General features: G+C 45.4%; 1 protein-coding gene across 1 annotated transcript in view; it reads right to left on the minus strand.

Moving 5' to 3' along the window:
• Positions 1-16657: 16657 nt before the first annotated feature.
• The window catches only part of ZFP1 (ZFP1 zinc finger protein), a 40499-nt gene continuing 35678 nt past the window's right edge, over positions 16658-21478 (minus strand). The window contains exons 3-4 of the mRNA XM_036274853.1: positions 20487-20613; positions 16658-18805 (exon numbers count right to left, since the gene is read on the minus strand). Of these exons, the coding sequence (XP_036130746.1) occupies positions 17727-18805; positions 20487-20613 (1206 nt within the window). The 3' untranslated portion in view covers positions 16658-17726. The remainder of the gene's footprint in view (positions 18806-20486; positions 20614-21478) is intronic.

Below are 21478 nucleotides of genomic sequence, written 5' to 3' on the forward strand. Positions count from 1 at the left end.
TGAAAACCTCATGGCTGAGCCTGGCTTCTGACTTCCTTCTAATCAAAAAGGAGTAACGCAAACCAAAACGGTGCCCGCAACCCGCTCCCGCACCCCCAGCGGGGCTGCCCGGCGGGACGCCCGCGCCCCTGTTCTTTGGGGGCGTTCGGCCCGTCTCGCCGCCGTAGGGAGCGTGCCGTGGGGCCCGGGTTGGCTTTCTGGGAGCGAGCGGGATTTGGAGGTTGAAAACAAAACAAAAAACAAAACAAAACAAAACTTATTTTAAATCATCTGGTCCCTGGCGCAATGGATAGCGCATTGGACTTCTAAATCATCTGGGCGCAACAGTGCGGCTCAGTGGTTGAGCGACCACCCGTGCACCAAGAGGTCACTGGTTTGATTCCTGGTCAGGGCACATGCCCAGGTTGTGGGCCCAATCCCCAGTGGGGGGAAGGGGATGTTCTCGCTCATCCATGTTTCTGTCTCTCTCTCATTTCTTCCTTTCTCTCTAAAATCAATAAAAAGATATTTTTAAAAAATCATCTGGTAGCCTTACTAAAAGAATAAAAAGAAAGGTGATTTAGCTCTGGCTGGTTTGGCTCAGTAGTTGGAGTGTTGGCCTTTGGACTGAATGGGTGTGGGTTCAATTCCAGTCAAGGGCATGTTGATCCCTCGCCTCGGTCGGGGTTGTGCAGGAGGCAACCAATTGATGTGTCTCTCTCACACAGATGTCTCTCTCTCCCTCCCTTCCACTCTCTCTAAAATATAAATGAAAAAATGTCCTATGGTGAGGATTTAAAAAGGAAACAGGTGATTTAATTTTATTGCTATATTTTATTTAACTTAATATATCCACATTTTAATATGTAATCAATGCTTTAAAATTATTGGTACATTTTTACATTCTTTTTCTTATATTAAGTCTTTGGAATCTAGTATGTGATTTGCAACACATCTCCAGATGCTAAATTCTCATCAGAAATACTTGATCTGCATTTAAATAAAAATTACAGTTGAAAAGTAGGCTTACATACTGAAGTTGTTCCAAATATGCTTTTTTGAATTTGGTTATACTGAAAAGTACACTTTAGCCAAAAGTTTCAGGTTTGATTGAGAGTATATGCAGTATAGCCCTGGTCGGTGTGGCTCAGAGGTTAGAGCGTTGGCCTGCGGTCCGGAGAGACCCGGGTTCGGTTCCCGCTAAGGGCATGTGCCTTGGTTGCGGTTTGTCCCTGGCCCGGGTTGGGTCGTGCGGGTGGCAACCACTCGATGTGTCCCTTTCACATGGATGTTTCTCTCTCTCTCTGTCTTCCTCTCTCTCCCTTCCACTCTATCTGAACAAAAAATGAAAAAATGTCCTCGCGTGAGGATAAAAAAAAAGGAGTCTGTGCAGTTTACAAACAGACATCCCCCCAGGGCAGGGTCCACTTAACAGGCCTGTCAAGGCTCCCCCATATTCCTGTTCCCTGTGAGTCCTTGTTTGACACCACGCATGCTCCCCAGCTTCTCTCTGTCTGCACATGAACTTACTTCCTTATTAGCTGAAACATCTGAATTGATCAAAAGAGACATTCACCATTCACATCCAGAGAATGTCACACCATTCAAAAGTCACTTATCAGCACCTGCACCCACAGTCCAGCACACACCACGAGCTGTGATGAGCCCCCTCCCTGCCAAAATGCCCTGCAGCCCTCAGCTGTCCATCGTCCCTGCAGATTTCCTCAGCTGCAGGGAATCCTCTTGACCAGGGTCCTGCCTCCTTTCCGGGCAGCCCTCGTTCCTGACTGGGCAGTGGGGTTTTTTAAGGCCCAGTCTCTTACCCCAAACGTGGGCTAGTGTTGAAACCCAGGTTCTCCCTGTCCATCCCTGCATGGATTCTGTTCCTTCCAAGGTGTTGGTTCCGGGGAGTGTGGATAAACTTTCTGCATGCTAAACTTTGTCCAGAATCTGCTCCCTGGGAGCCCTGGCTGTGGCCCTTGGGACCAGGAGTGGATCCCAGAAAGCGGGTGCTAGGACGGGTCTCTGGAGTTGGAGCACTGGCTGCTGGCTGGCCATGAGAACCCCTTCATCGCTGGCACAAGGTAACAATGAAATTAAGATTTCTATCACTGATGAACTGGGGTGATTTCTGGTGGAAGAGAACTCATTTGTGGGTTCCAGATACCAGGAGTTGGAGAAAAATGGGGGAGAAACTATAAGGACCATGAAACGGTGTGTCTGTTGCTAAGCACATTGAAGTCTTTGGAAAAAGAAAAGTCAGAGTGATTTGCAGGTAATTAAAAGCCAGCTGTGGAAGGCAGAGAGGCTCCTGGGAGCTCAGGGAGGCTCTCACCTCCTGTGGTCACCCCCATGGTGGAGAATGCTCTGGACTGAGTCTAAAACCTGGTCAAAGATCAACCAAGTTCCAAAGGTTAAACCTCTACCTAGATAGGTCTGCTGTGCCAGGGTCATGTCTTCAGAACAACAGGCACCCCGGCATCAGCCCCCATCTCTGCTCTGCTGATGGTATTTGGGGCCTGGGATGAAAGAATCTTTGCCAAGGGAGCCACAGGGCCAGGAGAGCGTGATAGAGACTGGACGCTGAGAGCTAGCTCTCCATCAAGGGGAGGGGCAGGACCAACACGGATAAGGGAGAGTTTATTGACTTAGGGACTCACCTGGAATGTAGGTTATAATACCGGCCAGGCCCCTAGGGGATGGTAACACCATGTTGCCAGGATGGTTTCCAAGAAGCATGTAAACAGCTCTGGGCCACATTAATTGAGGTAGAAGTACCAGAATGACTGTGTCAGGGGGATAAGGTCCAGAGTGGATGAGCTGTGTAGTCAGAACGCCCAGTGGGTGACTGTTTCCCAGGGAGGCCTGGAAGGTGCACCTATTTACCAAGGCAGGAAGGACTGTGCTGGTGACAGGGGCCCCGGCACCCTAGGCTCGTCTGAGGCTACCCTCTCTAGGCCAGGGCGGTTGATAGGAGCTACTGCCAAGCTGAGATGCAATGTGCTGGGCGCTGGACATACCAGGGGCCCGGGGCTGCAGTTACCATCATGAGTGGCAGCTGGGGTCCTGCTCTGCAGTTACAGCAACTGGCAATCCTAGGGCTGAACAGAAGGACTGCTGGCAGGGGTGCTGCTCACTCTCCAGTGACAAGAAGTCAAGGCCGGGTGACCAGCGGGCTGAGTGGCCTCAGTGAACAACCTGGTGTACCTCGAATTTGTATCAGCCCCTCCCTTTTTTTGGTCTCAACTGGAGTTAGATGCTTCTCCGTGCTCCCAGGGGCCCCTAGGATCCCTGGTTGCCGCCAACTGCACTCCACTGGGCTCACCTGTCTCTGTGACTGTCTCCATCTATACTGTGAGCTTTCCAGGGCAGGAACTGTTGCCCTCTGAGCAGGGGTTCTCAAAGTGGGGTGCTCAACCCAGCAGCAGCAGCAGCACTAGGAAATCGTTAGCAATGCGTGGGCCTGGGATTCTGCTTTTACTGGGGCCAAGGGTTTCACCAGTTCACTCTTTCCTGGTGAATGTGAAACATCAGTATGGGAACTAAAGCGTGGGAAGGAAAAAGCAGCGGCCAGTTAGCTGAGTGCACCAGAGATCCCTAAAACAGAGGGACTGAGCGGGGAGGGTGGCCTGCTTCACCTCCTGTGGTGGCACGGTTTATCCGAGACAGCCGGCCATGAAGTGGGTCATCAGCAGCTCACACTGTCCACCCTGTTACCAGCCTGGGTAGCAGATATGTTAAAAGTCAGCAGTAGGGCCCTGGCCGGTTTGGCTCAGCAGTTAGAGTGTCGGCCTGCGGTCCAGAGAGACCCAGGTTTGATTCCTGCTAAGGGCGCGTACCTCGGTTGCATTTTGTCCCCGTCCCTTTCACGTCGATCTCTCGATCTCTCTCTCCCCCTCCCAGTCTATCTGAACAAAAAATGGAAAAAAATGTCCTCGGGTGAGGATTAAAAAAAAAGTCAGCAATAGGACCTGTTGTAACCAAGAAAGTACACATCTAATTAAAATTGTAGTAGCAAATTTGGTATCCTATAATAATTACACAGGCAATAGTCGGAAATCTAGTCCTTGTCTGTTGCCCCAAACGTGAAGGGTCAGTGATCTCGGAGGAGGGGACTGGGACTGTCTTCTAAGATCTGGGTGATGCTGTGAAATACATTAACATCTTGAGCCATCTGGGCGAGCAGCCAGGTCTTTGACGGGGTGATATGTCCTCTGGAATGATGGTCATCCAGAGGGCAGGTGAATGTCCCATGTGGCTACCCAGGTGGGCATTTGGCCCCGGGCCAGGGAGCCCAGCCCGAGTGCACCTGGAGGCTCCCTGAGGACTGAGCTGTCTGATGGCTGCTAGTAGAGCACAGAGCTCGCTGGAGTCACCAGCTGCACATTCAACAGCGGAGTGGGCGGCTGCCCTTTCATTCCCAGAGGAGCGCGTCCAAAACACACGACAATCTGGGCACGTTTATATCCCAGCCTAAGGGAGGTCTTACGGATGCTATTGAGGCATCCCTGGGACTGAAGGTGAGGGTAATGGAAGTATCATGGGAGCACAGTCTGTCACCAGTTGGGTTTTATACAGGGGCAATCACAGGGCCAGTTAGCTGGTGTCATTTAGACATTGCTCCTAGGGGCCCTGAGACTTTCCAGCAGGGCTCTCCCATCTTCCCAATTTCTGCCCTGTGGTGCAATTGTGGCCAGAACAGCATTGCTCCAGCACCGATTTGAGTGGTGGCCAGACCCAAGGGCTCTTCCAATACCCGTCACCCGGGCCATACAAAGCCATAAGAATAGCCACAGCCACACAGAGCATTGACATTTGATGACCTTGGGTCGGGCTCCTTCCAGCTGAACTGTGTGTGTGTGTGTATACATATATACATATTTTTTTTAACTTATCTTTATTGTTGAATGTATTACAGATGTTCCTCCTTTTTCCCCAATTGACCCCTCCTTCCCACTCATACGCCCCCTCCTGCCTTTCCCCACCTGTTGTCTGTGTCCATTGGTTATATGCATATAAGTTTTGGGTTTATTTCTTCCCACTCCGCAATCTCCCTTCCCTTTGAGGTTTGTCAGTCTAACAACCAATTTGTACTTTTTTTTTTATTTGTATTTTTTAAATTTTTTATTTTATTTTTTAAATCTTTATTGTTGAATGTATTACAGATGTTCCTCATTTCTCCCCCATTGACCCCCTCCTCCCCACTCCCGCCCCCCTCCCGCCTTTTCCCACACTATTGTCTGTGTCCATTGGTTATGCATATAAGTTCTTTGGTTTATTTCTTCCCACCCCCCAACCCCTTTCCCTTTGAGATTTGTCAGTCTAGCAATGAATTTGTACTTCTTAATCCCTTCATCTTTTTCACCCATTCCCCCAACCCCCCTCCCATCTGGCAACCAACATGTTTCTGTTCTACCTGTTCATTTTGTTTGTAGATTCCATTCTCTATAGTTATGTGTTCATTGCCATTTTGTTTGTTCATATATTTTATCTTTTTCTTCAAAAAGACCCTTCATCATTTCATATAATAACGGTTTGATGGTGATGAACTCCTTTAACTTTTTCTTGTCTGGGAAACTGTTTATATGGCCATTGATTCTAAATGACAGCTTTGCAGGATAGAGTAACTTTGGTTGTAGGTTCTTGCTTTTCATCACTCTGAATATTGCTTGCCACTCCCTTCTGGCCTGCAAAGTTTCTTGAGAAATCAGCTGACAGTCTTATGGGAGCTCCCTTGTAGGTAACTAACTGCTTTTCTCTTGCTGCTTTTAAGATTCTCTCTTTGTCTGGAACCTTCTGCATTTTGATGTTGATGTGTCTTGGTGTGGGTCTCTTGGGATTCATCTTGTTTGGGACTCTCTGTGCTTCCTGGACTTGTATGTCTGTTTCCTTCACCAAGTTAGGAAAGTTTTCTGCCATTATTGTTTCAAATAGGTTTTCAATTTCTTGTTCTCTCTCTTCTCCTTCTGGCACGCTCAAGATGCAAATGTTGGAACACTTGAAGTTGTCCCAGAGGCTCCTTACACCATCCTCATTTTTTTGGATTCTTTTTTCTTTTTGCTGTTCTGATTGGGCATTTTTTGCTTCCTTAAATTCCAAATCAATGGTTTGCTTCTTGGATTTACGTACTCTACTATTGAATCTGTGTAAATTATTCTTTATTTCAGTTAATGCCTCCTTCATTTCTGACTGTGCATCCATCATTTCTGACTGGTCCTTTTTTATGCTCTTAAGGCCCTCACTAAGTTCACTGAGCATCTTTATTAGCAGTATTTTGAACTCAGCATCTGTTAGGTTGCTTATCTCCATTTCGCTTAGTTCTTTTCTTGGGGTTTTGTTCTGTTCTTTCATTTGGGACCTGTTTCTTTGTCTCCTCATTTTGGCTGCCTCCCTGTGTTTGTTTCTGTGTATTACTTAACAAGAGGTATGGGGCTATCTGAGACCAGATGCTGCTTGTTTGAAAGAATTTAGGAAAACCTGACGCAGGATCCAAGACAGGCCAATCCTATGGTTAAGCAACTGGTGGGCCTGAAAGTTGGGCAGGGTGGGGCCTCAGGGAATCACCAGGGCAGGGTTACCAGTGAGAGCCAGGTTGCTGGAGTCCCAGATACGGCAGCTGTCTGCCGGCCCAGGGAAGGGCTCACCAAAGGAACAAAGGCCTCTGACAGCACGTTTGTCCTGGAGAAAGCCCCCTCTCCAGCCCTTGCTCCAATGCCAAACAGCTCAGTTCTTCCCTGTATGTCTCTGGTGCCCCTCAAGCTGCCTCCCCTCCAGGCTTAGAGGGAGAGAGTCCGACAAGTCCATGCGCGGGCCCTTTAAGGAGCTGCCTGGGGCTCCAGCTGCCTCAGCCTCCCTGAGCCTCAGTTCCCGCTGTTTTTTCCAGCCAGAAGTTATGGGGACTTCTATTCCTGGCACTGGAACCCTGAGCGGGGCACCTGGTGTGGGACAGGGACCCCCTTAGTCTTCAGGGAGGACCTTCCCAGCCGAGGTGTCCTCCTGGTTTTTATCCTCCACACGTGGGTGTGGGACCAGCCCGTCCGCCTCCACCCCTCCTACCAGTCTCGATGTGGCTGCTGCTTTAATTCCGTAGTTGTAGGACTCCATTCAGCTTGATTTCAGGTGGCTTTGAATGATGGTTGTTCTGTAGTTTAGTTGTAACTTTGATGTGGTTGTGGGAGGACGCGGTACCGCGTTTACCTACCTGCCATCTTGACCAGAAGTCTCCATTTGTACTTCTTAATCCCTTCACCTTTTTCACCCATTTCCCTAACCCCCCCTCCCATCTGGCAACCAACAAAATGTTCTCTGTATCTATGAGAATGTTTCTGTTCTGCTTGTTCATTTTGTTTGTAGATTCAATTGTCGATAGATGTGTATTCACTGCCATTTTGTTTGTTCATATTTTTTATCTTCTTTTTCTTCAAGAAGACCCTTCAACATTTTATATAATAATGGTTTGGTGGTGGTGAACTTCTTTAGCATTTTCTTGTCTGGGAAACTCTTGATCTGTCCATCAATTCTAAATGACAGCTTTGCAGGATAGAGTAATCTTGGTTGTAGGTTCTTGCTTTTCATCATTCTAAGTATTTCTTGCCACTCCCTTCTGGCCTGCAAAGTTTCTTTTGAGAAATGAGCTGACAGTCTTTTTTTTTTTTTTTTGGTACATTCCCCTAGTGGGAACCGAACCCAAGACTCTCTGGTCCTTAGGCCCATGCTCCAACCGCTGAGCCAAACTGGCCAGGGCCAGCTGACAGTCTTATGGGAACTCCTTTGTAGGTAACAAACAGCTTTTCTCTTGCTGCTTTTAAGATTCTCTCTTTGTCTTGAACCTTTTGCATTTTGATTACGATGTGTGAGCCTCCTGGGGTTCATCTTGTTTGGGACTCTCTGTGCTTCCTGGACTTGTATGTCTGTTTCCTTCACCAAGTTAGGGAAGTTTTCTGTCGTTATTGTTTCAAATAGGTTTTCAATTTCTTGTTCTCTCTCTTCTCCTTCTGGCACCCCCAAGATGTGAATGTTGGCACGCTTGAAGTTGTCCCAGAGGCTCCTTACACGATCCTCATTTTTTTGGATTCTTTTTTTTTTCTTTTTTTCCCTGTTCTGATTTGCTTCCTTTTATTCCAAATTGATGATTTGCTTCTTGGCTTTATCTCCTCTACTATTGAATCAGTGTAAATTATTCTTTATTTCAGTTAGTACCCTCTTCATTTCTGACAGGTCCTTTTTTATGGCCTTGAGGTCCTCACTAAGTTTATTGAAGTGAGTTCTTACTAAGTTCATTGAGCATCCTTATAAGCAGTGTTTTGAACTCTGCATCTGTTAGATTGCTTATCTTCATTTTGTTTAGTTCTTTTCCTGGAGTTTTGTTCTCTTCTTTCATTTGGGACATGTTTCTTTGTCTCCTCATTTTGGCTGCCTCCCTGTGTTTGCTTCTATGTATTAGGTAGAGTTGCTATGTCTCCTGGGATTCCTAGGGTGGCCTATTATAGAAGGTGTCCTGTAGGGCCCAGTGGCACAGCCCCCCTGGTCTCTCAGCTGGGCCCTCGAGGTGTACCCCTCGTGTGGACTTTACACCCTTCTGTTGTAATTGAGTCTTGATTGCTGTTGGCACATCAATGAGAGGGTTTTACTCAGGCTGATCAGCTGCAAGGACTGGCTGTGCTCACTATCCACTGACCTCTGACTACCTTGGAGGATCAACAGTGCAGGGGCCCAGCACAGAGAGCAAGACTTACTTCAGCAGGGCTCTGGTACCCTCCTGAGTCCACTCCTTGAGTGTGTCACTTGTGGAGGTGGTTGGGTTGTGGTGCTTAGCAGTGTTCTGAAGCTGTTCACTGGGTATACTGGCTCGGGGCCAGGTCAGCCACTGCCTGTGTTCTACCTGGGAACACCAGGTATAAGCTACAAAGTGGTCTGCAGAAGGCTGCTTCTTGTGCTGGGCTTGGATGTACCCAGGCAAAGCCAAGTTGTGAACCAAGACTGGCTGCTTCTAGTACCAGGCCTAGGGCCACTTAACCAGAAGTATGGGGCTCGCTGAGATGCTGCTTGTTTGAGAGATTTTAGGAAAATCTCAAGCAGGATCTAAGACAGGCCATTCCTATGGTAAAGCAACTGGCAACAGCTTGGGTGGGCCTGAAAGTTGGGTGGGGCAGGACCTCAGGGAATCACCAGGGCGGGGTTACCAGTGTGAGCCAGGTTGCTGGAGTCCCAGATATGGCTGCCTTCTGCTGGCCTTGTTGGGGAAGGGTTTACCAAAGGAACAAAGGTCTCTGACAGCACATCTGTCCAGGAGAAAGCTGCCTCTCCAGCCCTCGCCCCAATGCCAAGCAACTCAGTTCTTTCCCATGTCTCTGGTGCCTTTTGAGCTGCCTCCCCCACGCTGGGGCCTGGAGGGTGTGAGTCCAAGTAGGTTTGTGTGTGGGCCCTTTAAGAGGAGCTGCCTGGGGCTCTAGCAGCCTCAGCCTCCTTCAGCCTCAGTTCCAGCTGGTTTTTCCAGCCAGAGGTTATGGGGACTTCTTTTTCTGGCACTGGAACCCTGAGCTGGGCACCTGGTGTGAGACAGGGACCCCTCAGTCCTCAGGGAGGACCTTCCCAGCCGGGGTGTCCTCCTGATTTTTATCCACATGTGGGTGTGGGACCAGCCTATGTGTGCCTCTGCCCTCCTACCAGTCTTCATGTGGCTTCTTCTTTAGTTTTGTAGTTGTAGTACTTCCATTCAGCTTGATTTCAGGTGGTTTTGAATGATGGTTGTTCTGTAGTTTAGTTGTAACTTTGATGTGGTTGTGGGAGGATGCGATACCGCGTTTACCTACCTGCCATCTTGACCGGAAGTCCTGAACTATTTGTACCTTAACTAACCTCTGAGAGCGGTCGCTCTGGGAGAAAGTTGTGGGTTTTGTTAACCTAAAAATAAAGAACCAGTGTTTATCTGAGATCAAAGAATAGCTATTGGGGAAGCATTTGGGTAGAAACCCAGATAATGTTTCAATTATGGGGTGAAAGCAAGGGGTTTTGATGAGAAAGGGAAGGGAAGTCATTGCATAAAAAGAACGAAGGAATTTCTATTGGTGCTAACAAGCTCACCAGGTTCAGAGAGCTTCCAGGTTGGTGAACATGGGTACCCCTGGGGAAGGCATGGAAGCTCTGTACCCTTTCCCCACTCCTTGTCCTATGCATCTCTTCCACCTGGCTGTGCCCTCGTTACATTTTTTTTTTTTGGTACGTGCCCCTAGCAGGAACCGAACCCGGGACTCTCTGGTCTGCAGGCCAATGCTCCAACCGCTGAGCCAAACTGGCCAGGGCCTGAGTTATATTTTTTTATAATAAACTAGTAGTCTAGTGAGTAAATGGGTTTCCTGAGATTTGAGTTGCTCTAGCAAATTTTTGAACCCCAGGAGGGGGTCATAGAAACTTCTGATTTATAGTCCCATGTACTGAGAGATCCTGGTTCAATTCCCAGTCAGGGCACATGCCCGTGTTGCAGGTTCGATCCCCAGTAGGGGGCGTGCAGGAGTATCTCTTACATCTATGTTTCTCTTCTCTCTCTCAAAATATCAATACAATTATTTTTTTTTTAAAAAGGCACAGTAAGGGAAAAACAAGCAGTCAAATGGTCAACTGAAGATCTCAAAAACAAAGGAAAGTTGTGGAGGGGTGGGGAGCACCAGAGCCTGGCTCTTAAATTTAGTTGTGTGGCTGGAAATGTGTTGATCCAAAATAGCGTTGGAAGTGGATGTCTCAGCAGTCTAAAGTTTAGGTCGGTCACTTGTATTACAATAAAAACCACAACTGTCAGGTGCTTAGGCTACAGCTATCTCATTACTGATTTCTTTCTTTCTTTTTTTTTTTTTTTGTACAGATAGAGTGGGAGGGAGAGAGAGGAAGAGAGAGAGAGAGAGAAACATCGATGTGAAAGGGACACATCGAGTGGCTGCCATCCGCACGACCAACCAGGGCCGGGGACAAACTGCAACCGAAGTACGTGCCCTTAGCGGGAACCGAACCCGGGTCTCTCCGGACCGCAGGCCGATGCTCTAATCACTAAGCCAAACCGGCTAGGGCTCGTTACTGATTTCTAATTGAATTGTGTTGTGGTCTGAGAACCTTCAGTACGATTCCAATCCTTGTATACCCATTAAGATTTTGTGTGGCCCAGCATGGCTGTCTTGAACGTGCCATGCACACTTAGAAAGAATGTATCCTGTAGCTGCTGGCCAAGTGAGCCATCAATTAGATCAAGCTGGTTAATTGTGTTGTTCATATACTCTATCTTTATTGAATTTTTGTCTAGTTCCATCAGTTGCTGAGAGGTGTTAAGATGTGCAACTGTGCTTGCGGGCTTCTTTTCCTCCTTTAAATCTGTCAATTTTTTGGTTTATCTATTTTGAAACTCTGTTATTAGGCACATACATGTTGTCTTTTTGAAATGACCTTTTTATCAGCATGCTTACTCTTTGTCTCTGGTAGTCCTGTCTTGAAGTTTACTTTATCTTATATTAACAGTGCCTCTCCAAGCCTCTTATGTTTACTGGCTACATATAGTACTTTTCCTATCTACGTAGTTTCCACCCATCTGTGTCTTTATATTAAAAATTATTCTTACAGAGCATATAGTTTGGTCTTAAAAAAAAAATCCATTTGCCAATGATCTTGGTTGAATTTTAGGTCTATCATTTTACTATTTGTTTTGTTTTCCCCCAACCCTCACCCCTTTCTTTGTTCCCCACTCCTTTCTCACCTTCTTTTGGATTAAAAACATTTTTAGGGCCCAGCTGGTATGGCTCACTGGATTGAGCGTTGTCCCATGGACTGAGAGATCCGGGTTCGATTCCTGGTCAGGGCACATACCCGAGTTGTGGGCTCAATCCCCAGTAAGGGGCGTGCAGGAGGCAGTCAATCTATGTTTCTCTCTCTCTCTCTCCTCTCTAAAAAAAATTCAATAGGAACATATTAAAAAAATATTTTTAGGGTAACTCATCTGTTGGCTTTTCAGATATACCTCGTTCCATGATTTTTCAGTGGTTGCTCTAGATGTACAATCTTAACTTTTCATACCCTTACGTGTTGCACCACTTCACGTAACTTGAGCAAATTCCTTGGCCTCTCTGAACCTGTTTCTTCATTGATACACAAGAATAATAAACTTACCTCATGGGTTATTAGACTACTGAACTGTTGGTGTGTATAAAGTGACAATACACTGCCAAGAACAGAAAAGCAAGTAATACCTACATGCCATCATGACTGATAGCATTACTGTGGTTACTATTACTACCACTGGTGGTAAAGGTTGTTTTTATTAGTGTTTGACCTCCCGAGGCCACAGGGGAGCCATACTGAGTATCCTCACTAGCTTGATGTCATGTGTCTTCACCTGCTCTAGATGGCTTCTCCATCAATGAGTTTATGTCCCAGCAGGGTACCCCTTAGCTGCCCCTGCCTCGCCCAGGCTTGTGCCTACTCTTCAGGCTACTCCTGTACCCAGTACAGCCAGGCCAGCTGACCACATTCTGTTCCAATCCTGCCCCTGGCCTGGTCTGCATCACAAAGCATGGCTTTATTTTCAACATTACAGCGTCTGTCGTCCTGAGCAGTGATCTGAGGCAGTGATCAGTCTCATAAGCCTCCTGCTATCTTCACATGCATCCTTCCCATGACAGACTCCCACACCTCTATCTCCCTGCTCTAAGAGGTATCACCCCCCATCTGCGACCCCTCCTTTTCTCACCTGGCCTCAGCGAACTGCAGGGATACAGGCCTCTGATAACTCCTTCCCACATGCTGCTGAAATCAACCAGACAAGCCGAAAGTGCGAATGTTGGCTCTACCCCTAGACAACCTGCAGTTACTGGTGTTCAGGGTGTGGAATTCCAGAGTTTTGAGGTGGGGATGGGTCATTCTCAGGAGTCTGGATGGGCTGGAGGTGGGAGAAATGGGGGGAACATCAGAAGACACTAGATTTGAGCTAGGGAAGCAGAAAGAATTCAAGTCAACTTGGATCCTTGCAAGATGATTTATTACTAATTGTCAACACCCAGTAACAGAAGGAAGCAGGACGTTCTTTTGTTTTTTTTATCCTCACCCGAGGACATCCCTCCATCTTTTGTACAGATAGAGTGGGAGGGAGAGAGAGGAAGAGAGAGGGAAACATCGATGTGAAAGGGACACATCGAGTGGCTGCCACCCGCACGACCAACCAGGGCTGGGGTCAAACTGCAACCGAGGTACGTGCCCTTAGCGGGAACCGAACCCGGGTCTCTCCGGACCGCAGGTGGACGCTCTAACCGCTGAGCAAAACCGGCCAGGGCAGGACGTTCTTAATTGCTTTGAATCGGCAGAATTTCTAGTCCTAGGTTTCTCTTCCTAGGTGGGGGTTTCTGTTTGTGAGCAACTCGACCCAAATTCTCCTTCCAATGAGCATCAGATTCATGTACTTTTTAAAAAGCAGATGAGTCTGGCCGGCCTGGCTCACTGGTTGAGCGTAAACTAATGCAACAAGGTTGCCGGTTCAATTCCTGGTCAGGATACATGCCCAGGTTGTGATCCCAATCCCCAGTAGGGGGCATCCAGGAGGCAGCCAATTGATGTTCTCTCTTCCTCTCATGTCCTCTCTCTAATATCAATAAAGGAAACAAACAAAAAGCAGATGATGCTACTCCTCTGGTGGTTTTGCATTTTTCTCACAGGGTCAGGCCTAGCCCACACCTGTTTCCTGCTTCACTATGCATCCTGTCCTCTGCCCACGTTTTCTGTCTGCTCCTGGGATGCACCCCTGATATGTAAACACCCACGGGCAGAAGCCTGTCATAATCTATTCACCACAGCATCCCCAGCAGCCGACCCTGTTGGCCCCCTTGTTTGGTGCTCAAGGTATCTTTTTGGAATGAATGAATGGCTGTCCCGACACCCACTGCATGGTCAGTGTTAACAGCTACAGTCTGGACTTCTCATGAAGTTTTGTGCTCCCTGCATGCTCTAATAATTTGAGTTCTTCAGTACCCATCTTGGGGTTCTTTCACGAGTCCAGGTGTGTTTTGGTTGGTTGGTTGGTGTATTTGAACATCCTAACAGTCCTTATAAAACCGAGGGAAAGGTAGGGTCTCCTTTATTCAAACATGTGTTACACAGGAAACAATTCCAGTGTGTGCCTGAGGTAGAAGGGGAGCCTCTCTCTGGGGTCAGAAAAGAGGATAAGGAGGTCACCAACAATGTCTAAGAGCTCAAAATGGGGCAGAGGGGTCCCAGGAGTGTTCCACTGACTACTGCTTGGCAGGATGAGCTATGGGTTTCCCTTTTCTAAAACACCAGAGCACTGCCCTGGCCAGTTTCGCTCAGTGGTCACAGCGCCGGCCCTCGGACCAAAGAGTCGCGGGTTTGATTCTGGCCAAGGGCACATACCTTGGTTGCAGTTTGTCCCCAGCCCCGGTTGGGGTCATGCGGGTGGCAACCAATTGTTGTGTCTTTCTTGTGCTGATGGTTCTCTCTTTCTTCCTCTCTTCCCTCACCTCCTCCCACTCTATCTGGAGATAAATGTAAAAATATCCTTGGGTGAGGATAAAAAAATAAACACCAAAGCACAGACTGGGTGTAGTCAGAAGACTGTTGAGTGGAGACCAAGTCCCAAAATCCACTGCACTTTGGCCAGCAGGACTTGATAGGACAGTCAGCTAATCGGTTGAACACAACAAGGCTCCTGACTTTCCCGACCAACTGCCTGAGGGTGGGTGGTGAACAGGGCTCTGTGTTGGTTCCTCAGCTGAAGAGAATGACACTGCAGCCCAGGGTGGCCACTGTGACAGGGGAGACGGCAGGGGTGGCTGGGACCGAACCTTCAGCTGCATCCCACTAAACCCTCCACCCCGAGGACCTGGCACCAATCATTTCGTGTCTTTGCAAGTTTTGAGCCTCTTGCCTAGAACGCTGTCACCTAATCTCCCATATGACTGACGAGTCCTCAGACTTACCAACAGTAGTGTTGCCAATTAGACTGATCCACATGAGATTTATAAAGCATAAAACAATGTGAAAAAGTAAAACTATTCAAGTACTTTGGTTATTAAAAATAAGTATAAAAATAGAAGAAAATCTCCATAATGAAAATATCAGTGGAATAAGAACAGGTCACAGGGCCAAGTGCAGTGGGTGTGGGCTTTGGGGTCAGACAGGCAGAGGTGTGAGTCTGGAAACACCCTAACAGCTGGGTTTTCTTGTGCAATCTGCACTACCTCCCGGCCCGCGGGCTCCAAGTAATGCGTAATCCCTGCCCTCCCAGCTTGCTGAGGATAAATGAAGTACAGTCCTATGGTCAGGCCATAGAATCTGTCTTTAGAAGGAATTTCACCTAAGATCACGTTGGTTTATGATGACAAGACATTTAAAAAAAAATCAGAAGTTCTGGTCTGGATTTCCAGGGCCCTGGGAGCAAACAGCTCATGAGAGAACAGTCATCCCTATGATCACCTTTGCCACTGTAAAGGTGGGTATGTGTTCTCAAAGCATTTGTAATTTATAACTTTGGCATACCTTGCAATTTTTTGTCTTTGCTATTTTTCCTCTTTTTAAATATAAGGTTTCCATGGTGTGAACACTAATGTCAAATACATGTTTGTTGAAATCACAGGCTTAAGCGTAAAACAGCCGTGACAGCTAGAGCCTGCCTGATGCTGTGCTGTGTTAACTAATGCTATTTAACAAGCTGTCCATTTTAAAGGGTTATGGTGTTGTTTTAGTATAAATGAATGTTAATTTAGGGACTATGAAATGCGTGGAAATTTTTCTACTGGAATTAATGGCAATTATATTTTTTACTTAGAATTCTATTCTTCAAGTCCATAAAGTCACAAATACACACACACACACAAGGTTCTTAGATCTTTATTTTACAAAGTTTGGTCTATACTCTCTCCTCTTGCTGTTCTCATCTGACCTGGAGGTGTTGCTCCTACATTCTTTTCTGTGGAATACTATCAATCAACCATAGTAGGTTTGTACTACAGTTTATTCAATCTTTCCCTTACTGATAGTCATTTACAGTGTTTCCTTTTGTCCTTACCAAAAATAAAATATACTTTGATAAATATAATCTTAAGTACTGCCACTTTCATTTTTTCTTTGGGATAGGTTCCCAAACATAAGACTGCTGGGTTGAAGAGTATGTATATTCTTAATGTTAAAAGAGTCACAGTGATTTCCAAGGAGGCTGTCACAATTTACACTCTAATAGCAGAGGGTGACATTAACCTTCTCCTCTGCATCCTTGCTGTTAGTAGTAGATAAGATGGCAACTTAAAGATTTACTGGACTATGGATATTCCAGTAAATTTGTTCAGAATGTCACTCATATTCATACATAGTCACAACATGTCAATGGTCTTCAAAAATTAATTTTAAAAAGCTGGTTATGGTTGCCATTTACAATGCTAATGCATGATTTGTGATTGACAGGAAAAGGAGGAACCTGTGAATCTGAAATCAAGCCTAAAATGTATCTTTGAGTTATACAGAAAAGATACATGTTTGTAGATGAAACAATATATGGAGAGATCACTGAACAGTGTAATTTATAAAAATGCTTGTGAACCTTTAAAGAAAAGGTCTAAGTTATACTAAGACAGATTCCAAAGGGAAATGCTTTAGGTTGATTATAGTGCAACTCAAGGAAACAGAAGTGCCTCTTCCAAACAGAATACTGCAAAAATTTATTTGTGAAGTGTATTATGCACATGGAAACTTCATAAAGTAACATACATGTGACAGCTTCTTAAAATAAATTATTTTCCCTTTAAAGTTTCTGAAAGGTAACTAACATATTTGTGCACTACATACACATCCTATCATTTTTTACAAGACAATTCATAAAATATTAACAGAAACAAAACACAAAAACACAGGTGGTTTCTGGGTTATTCAACATTTTGGTAATTGACATGCATTTGTATATTAACACCCCACTAGCATGATGGATGTGGATTCTCTGTAGCCCATTTCTATCTGTGGTGCATACTGAGTAATACAGTCCACAGCTGCCTTCTTTTACTCTCCAAACTTCCTCTTAATTATCTCATATTTGCATATTTATGTAAGTAATGCTCCTAGACAATCAAGCCCAGAGCAAGTTAAAACTTCAACATGTCTTCCATTCATTAAGAGGCAGCTCATTAACAACGACCATACCAATGTGTATGTGCCAGCAAGCGTAGGAGAAAGCATGTTACCTGCTACTTTAAGATGTATTTCATTTGGAATGCATACTGAACTGGAAAGATACTAGAAAAGCACATGTGATATTTAATATGAAAAATCCTGTTTGATGTGTCCTAATTATTACAGAGGACAAGAATTTCAAACTTCCAGTGACTGTTAAATTTGCATGTGCAGATCTAAAATATATTTCTGTGGCATAATCACACACAACCACCAAATTCCTAGGTACTGTCTGTAGATCCTTTGTGCTGCTTCCTAGATTATTTCATTCTCAAATAATTCATTCAAGATTTTAAAAAGCTCATTGTAATATAGTTAAGTATGTCTATTTACAATTGGATATATTCTGATATGTATTCTTTCACTGGGTATCATATCTACCTTTCAGTATATTGTTGTTCTTAGGGGACCCTATTTTTACATTTCTGAGTTGAGAGATGGTATCTCGGCAGGTATTCCCATGCTCCTTCAGTACCTCCGCAGGTTTCTCATCCACTGGAAGGGTTCTGGTAGAAGGATTTTGCACAGCTCGACCTGGTGCAGTCTCAGGGTTTGTCCCCTAGATGAACCCTTAGATGGACACTGAGTCGGGACTTCCTGCTGAAGGCCTTCCCACACTGAGAACACTCATATGGTTTCTCTCCTGTATGGATTCGCAAGTGTAACCTAAGAGTCGACCGCTGGCTGAATGTTTTGCCGCATTCCGTACACTCATAGGGTTTCTCCCCTGTGTGAGTTCTCATATGTATAATGAGTTGTGAGTTCTGGATAAAGGATTTCCCACATTCGCTGCACTCGTAGCGTTTCTCCCCCGTGTGAATTTTCTGATGTATAATGAGGTTTGATTTCTTGAAGAAGGTTTTTGCACATTCATTACACTCATAGGGTCGCTCCCCTGTATGAATTCTCTGGTGTGTAGTAAGTTCAAACTTCTGAGCAAATGTCTTGCCACATTCGCTGCATTCATATGGCTTCTTCTCCATATGTGCTCTCTGGTGCACAATGAGGTTTGACTGGTGGGTGAAAGCTTTTCCACATTCAAGACATTCAAAGGGTTTCTCCCCGGTATGAATTCTCTGATGCTTAATGAGGTTTGCCTTATGGGAGAAGGTTTTCTTACACACATTACATTCATAAGGTTTTTCTCCAGTATGTATTCTCTTATGACTAATGAGGAGTGACTTAAAGGAGAAAGCCTTGTCACAGTAATTACAAATGAAAGGTTGTATCAAATTTCTAATTTTCTGATGTTTAAATATGGCTTCTTTATGGCCAAAGGCTTTTCCACTTTTGTTATAGTCAGTGTATTCCATTCCAGTATGGGTTTTCTCTTGCTTTACATAGATAAGTGCTTTTCCAAATCCATTATACTCGTCAGCTTGCTTCCTTATATAGCTATTACCGTTAAGTAAGTCTGAACTATATTTCAAAGTTTTTTCATATAAGTCATATTTATACGGTACTTGTCTTAAAGAAACAAAGTCTGTGCTCAGATTGAATGATTTTTCAAAGAGGTCACTTCTTTCCTCAATTGGGGTTTGGTTCTTAAAGATTATAAATGGCCTTGCCTGCTCCTCTGGGTCACTGTGCTCCCTCTCCACCTGGCCATCGGCCTTCCACACCTCTAGGAAAGAGCACACGAGTATATTCTGTCAACCTTTCACGGGAACGTTACAGAATGTGACGCCTCCACAAATGTCCCATCATAGGGCTACTTTTTTAAGTAGTCCCCAGTGCAAATTTTTCCTGGCTCTTAAACTTTGAAAGAAAAAGGGGGGGGGGCGTGTGGCAAAAAAAGAAAGTAGAAACTGACCATGCACACAAGCAGCATTGCCAGATTACAAAGTGACCTTCAAAAGGGGGTAAAGTGAAACAAAACCAAAGGGCAGCAAACAGGAAACATGCTGTAGGAAGGTTGGTAGTTCCAGGGATGACGGAGATTATGTCCTCACAGACACTCAACAGTTAGCAGAGACCAAGAAAATAAGGAGATGAAGATGTTAAAGGGAAAGACACAGGCAGATCTGAGTTTAGCAACCCAAACTCTGACTCTGAATTACTGTGGTCGGACTAGCACCTCGTTTGCATGCTGCTAGGCTCTCTCCACCGCTTCCCTTCCTCAGGGAAGCATTTCTCACACTTCTGCAGAGGACCTCATCGCAGAGCTCCGAACCTCCAAAGCAGCAATTTTCAACCACTGTGGTGCAGCACTCTGGTCGGCCACAAGAATTTCAAAACATGCAATAATATCTGATGGCTTTCCCCTTAGATTGTCAAATAAAAAAAATGACAACAGCCTTCCTGTGTGAATGAATCAAAATTATACCTATTTTTTTGTCGAATTGGCAAAAAATACATTTTTTGGTGTGCTGCAGAATGTTTGTAGTCTGTGTGTGCTATGAGATGAAAAAGGTTGAAAATTGCTGCTCTAAAGTAAGACTTTGCAAATGAATGGCAAGGTCCAGAAAGTCATATATACTGTAGGAAATATAAAATTGATCCAAGGATCGAAGATCCTTTTGATAGATTCAATGCTATTGGTGGTTTCATGGCTTTTTTTTCTATTGAAGTTGTTGGAGAGAAAATGTTTTCATTTTTATTTTATTTTTTTCCTTTTGCTTATTTTCTTCCCCAAATCAGTCTTGTCCCTACTTTTATTAGAAGGGATCTTAAGGATCAGATTGCCCAGCCTCCACTTAGGCCTTGAGTAACCTTTACTTTCCTCTGTCCATTACTGGCCATTCCTGGCTCTGTGACCCTGTGGCCATCTGTGTTCAGGACTACAGTGTCACTCCTGTACTGAAAACAGTTTATTTCCCTTGAGCCCACTCTGTCAATGACCATGAGCTAAAATATAAAATATTCAGACATCTGAGGTACACGGGTCATCTGTTTGCAGCCATCTCTAAAGGTTTAGAGATTTGAAAAATATAAGTGCTAACGATATTTCAAAGGTATCAACTCCATAATCCTTGGGATATTATTCCTAGTGGCTTCTGCTTCTCCTTCCCTCCTTGCACAGCTTCCCTTGAAAGTTCTCAACTGGCAGTTCTAACTTTGCTAGCCGCAGCTCTTGTTGCTCCCACATAAAAATCACATCCAGTTTGATAATATCAGAGAACGTGCTGATGGAACGCAGATCCTAACTGCCTGGACTTCAGAGTCTTCACTATCTCTCAGCTTTAGCACCTGAAGCTTGAGGCCAAAACCGCTTAGTAATTCAGAAGCTCATGATTCCTGGTAACGGAGAAAGGACAGAAACGCTGCTAGGTACACACTGAGTTACGCCTCAAAACTGTCCTTACCCACTGACAGTAAGTTGCTATAGTTCTCCAGCATCACATCCATGTACAGGATCCTCTGAGACGGGTCCAGTTGCTCCCACTCCTCCTGGGTGAAGTCCACAGTCACATCCGTGAACGAGACTGATCCCTGCAATGGCACATTGCTATTCATTCTGGATGATGAGCATTTGGTGATACAGAAAGGATGTATGGAAAGTTATTCTTTTTTTTTTTTAATCCTCACCCGAGGACATTTTTCCATTTTTTGCACAGATAGAGTGGGAGGGAGAGAGAGGAAGAGAGAGAGAGAGGGAAACATCGATGTGAAAGGGACACATCGAGTGGCTGCCACCCGCACGACCAACCAGGGCCGGGGACAAACTGCAACCGAGGTACATGCCCTTAGCGAGAACCGAACCCGGGTCTCTCCGGACCGCAGGCGGATGCTCTAACCGCTGAGCCAAACCGGCCAGGGCTGGAAAGTTATTCTTACCATATTGTTGTAAGAGTCATTTACCATGGAAATTTACAAATGACACCAACTGTACATCTTCATTGTATTTTATCAAAAATATTTCCACAGTGGTTAGAGCATGTATGCAGATTCTCCATGTCTCTGGCACTGTCCCCTTGGACAGGTATTAAGATGAACAGAGCCTGGCATCTCCTTTAAAGATGTGTACAGGACAAACTACAGAAACACTGCTATGCAGTAGGTGCTGTCACTAAGGCAGTGTGATGTTCACACAGGTACTGATTTAGTGGTGTCAAACTAGACAATACTAAAAAATAAATCAAACTTTCTATGATATGATCTATAAGAAATATATTAAGCCTTGGTCCACAGATCCTGGCTCACACTTCCCAACCTCTAGATTATGTTAATAAGAATTGAGAGTGATAAAGTGATAAAGCTTTTTGTTATATTAATAAAGTGACTTTTGGGAATTATGTAAGGACGGGGGTTGGTCAACAGTAGACCTACCCTGTGATCCCAGGGTTGGAACTTCCGG

This window comes from Molossus molossus, unplaced genomic scaffold (assembly GCF_014108415.1).
Source record: "Molossus molossus isolate mMolMol1 unplaced genomic scaffold, mMolMol1.p scaffold_m16_p_21, whole genome shotgun sequence".
Lineage (NCBI taxonomy): Eukaryota > Metazoa > Chordata > Mammalia > Chiroptera > Molossidae > Molossus > Molossus molossus.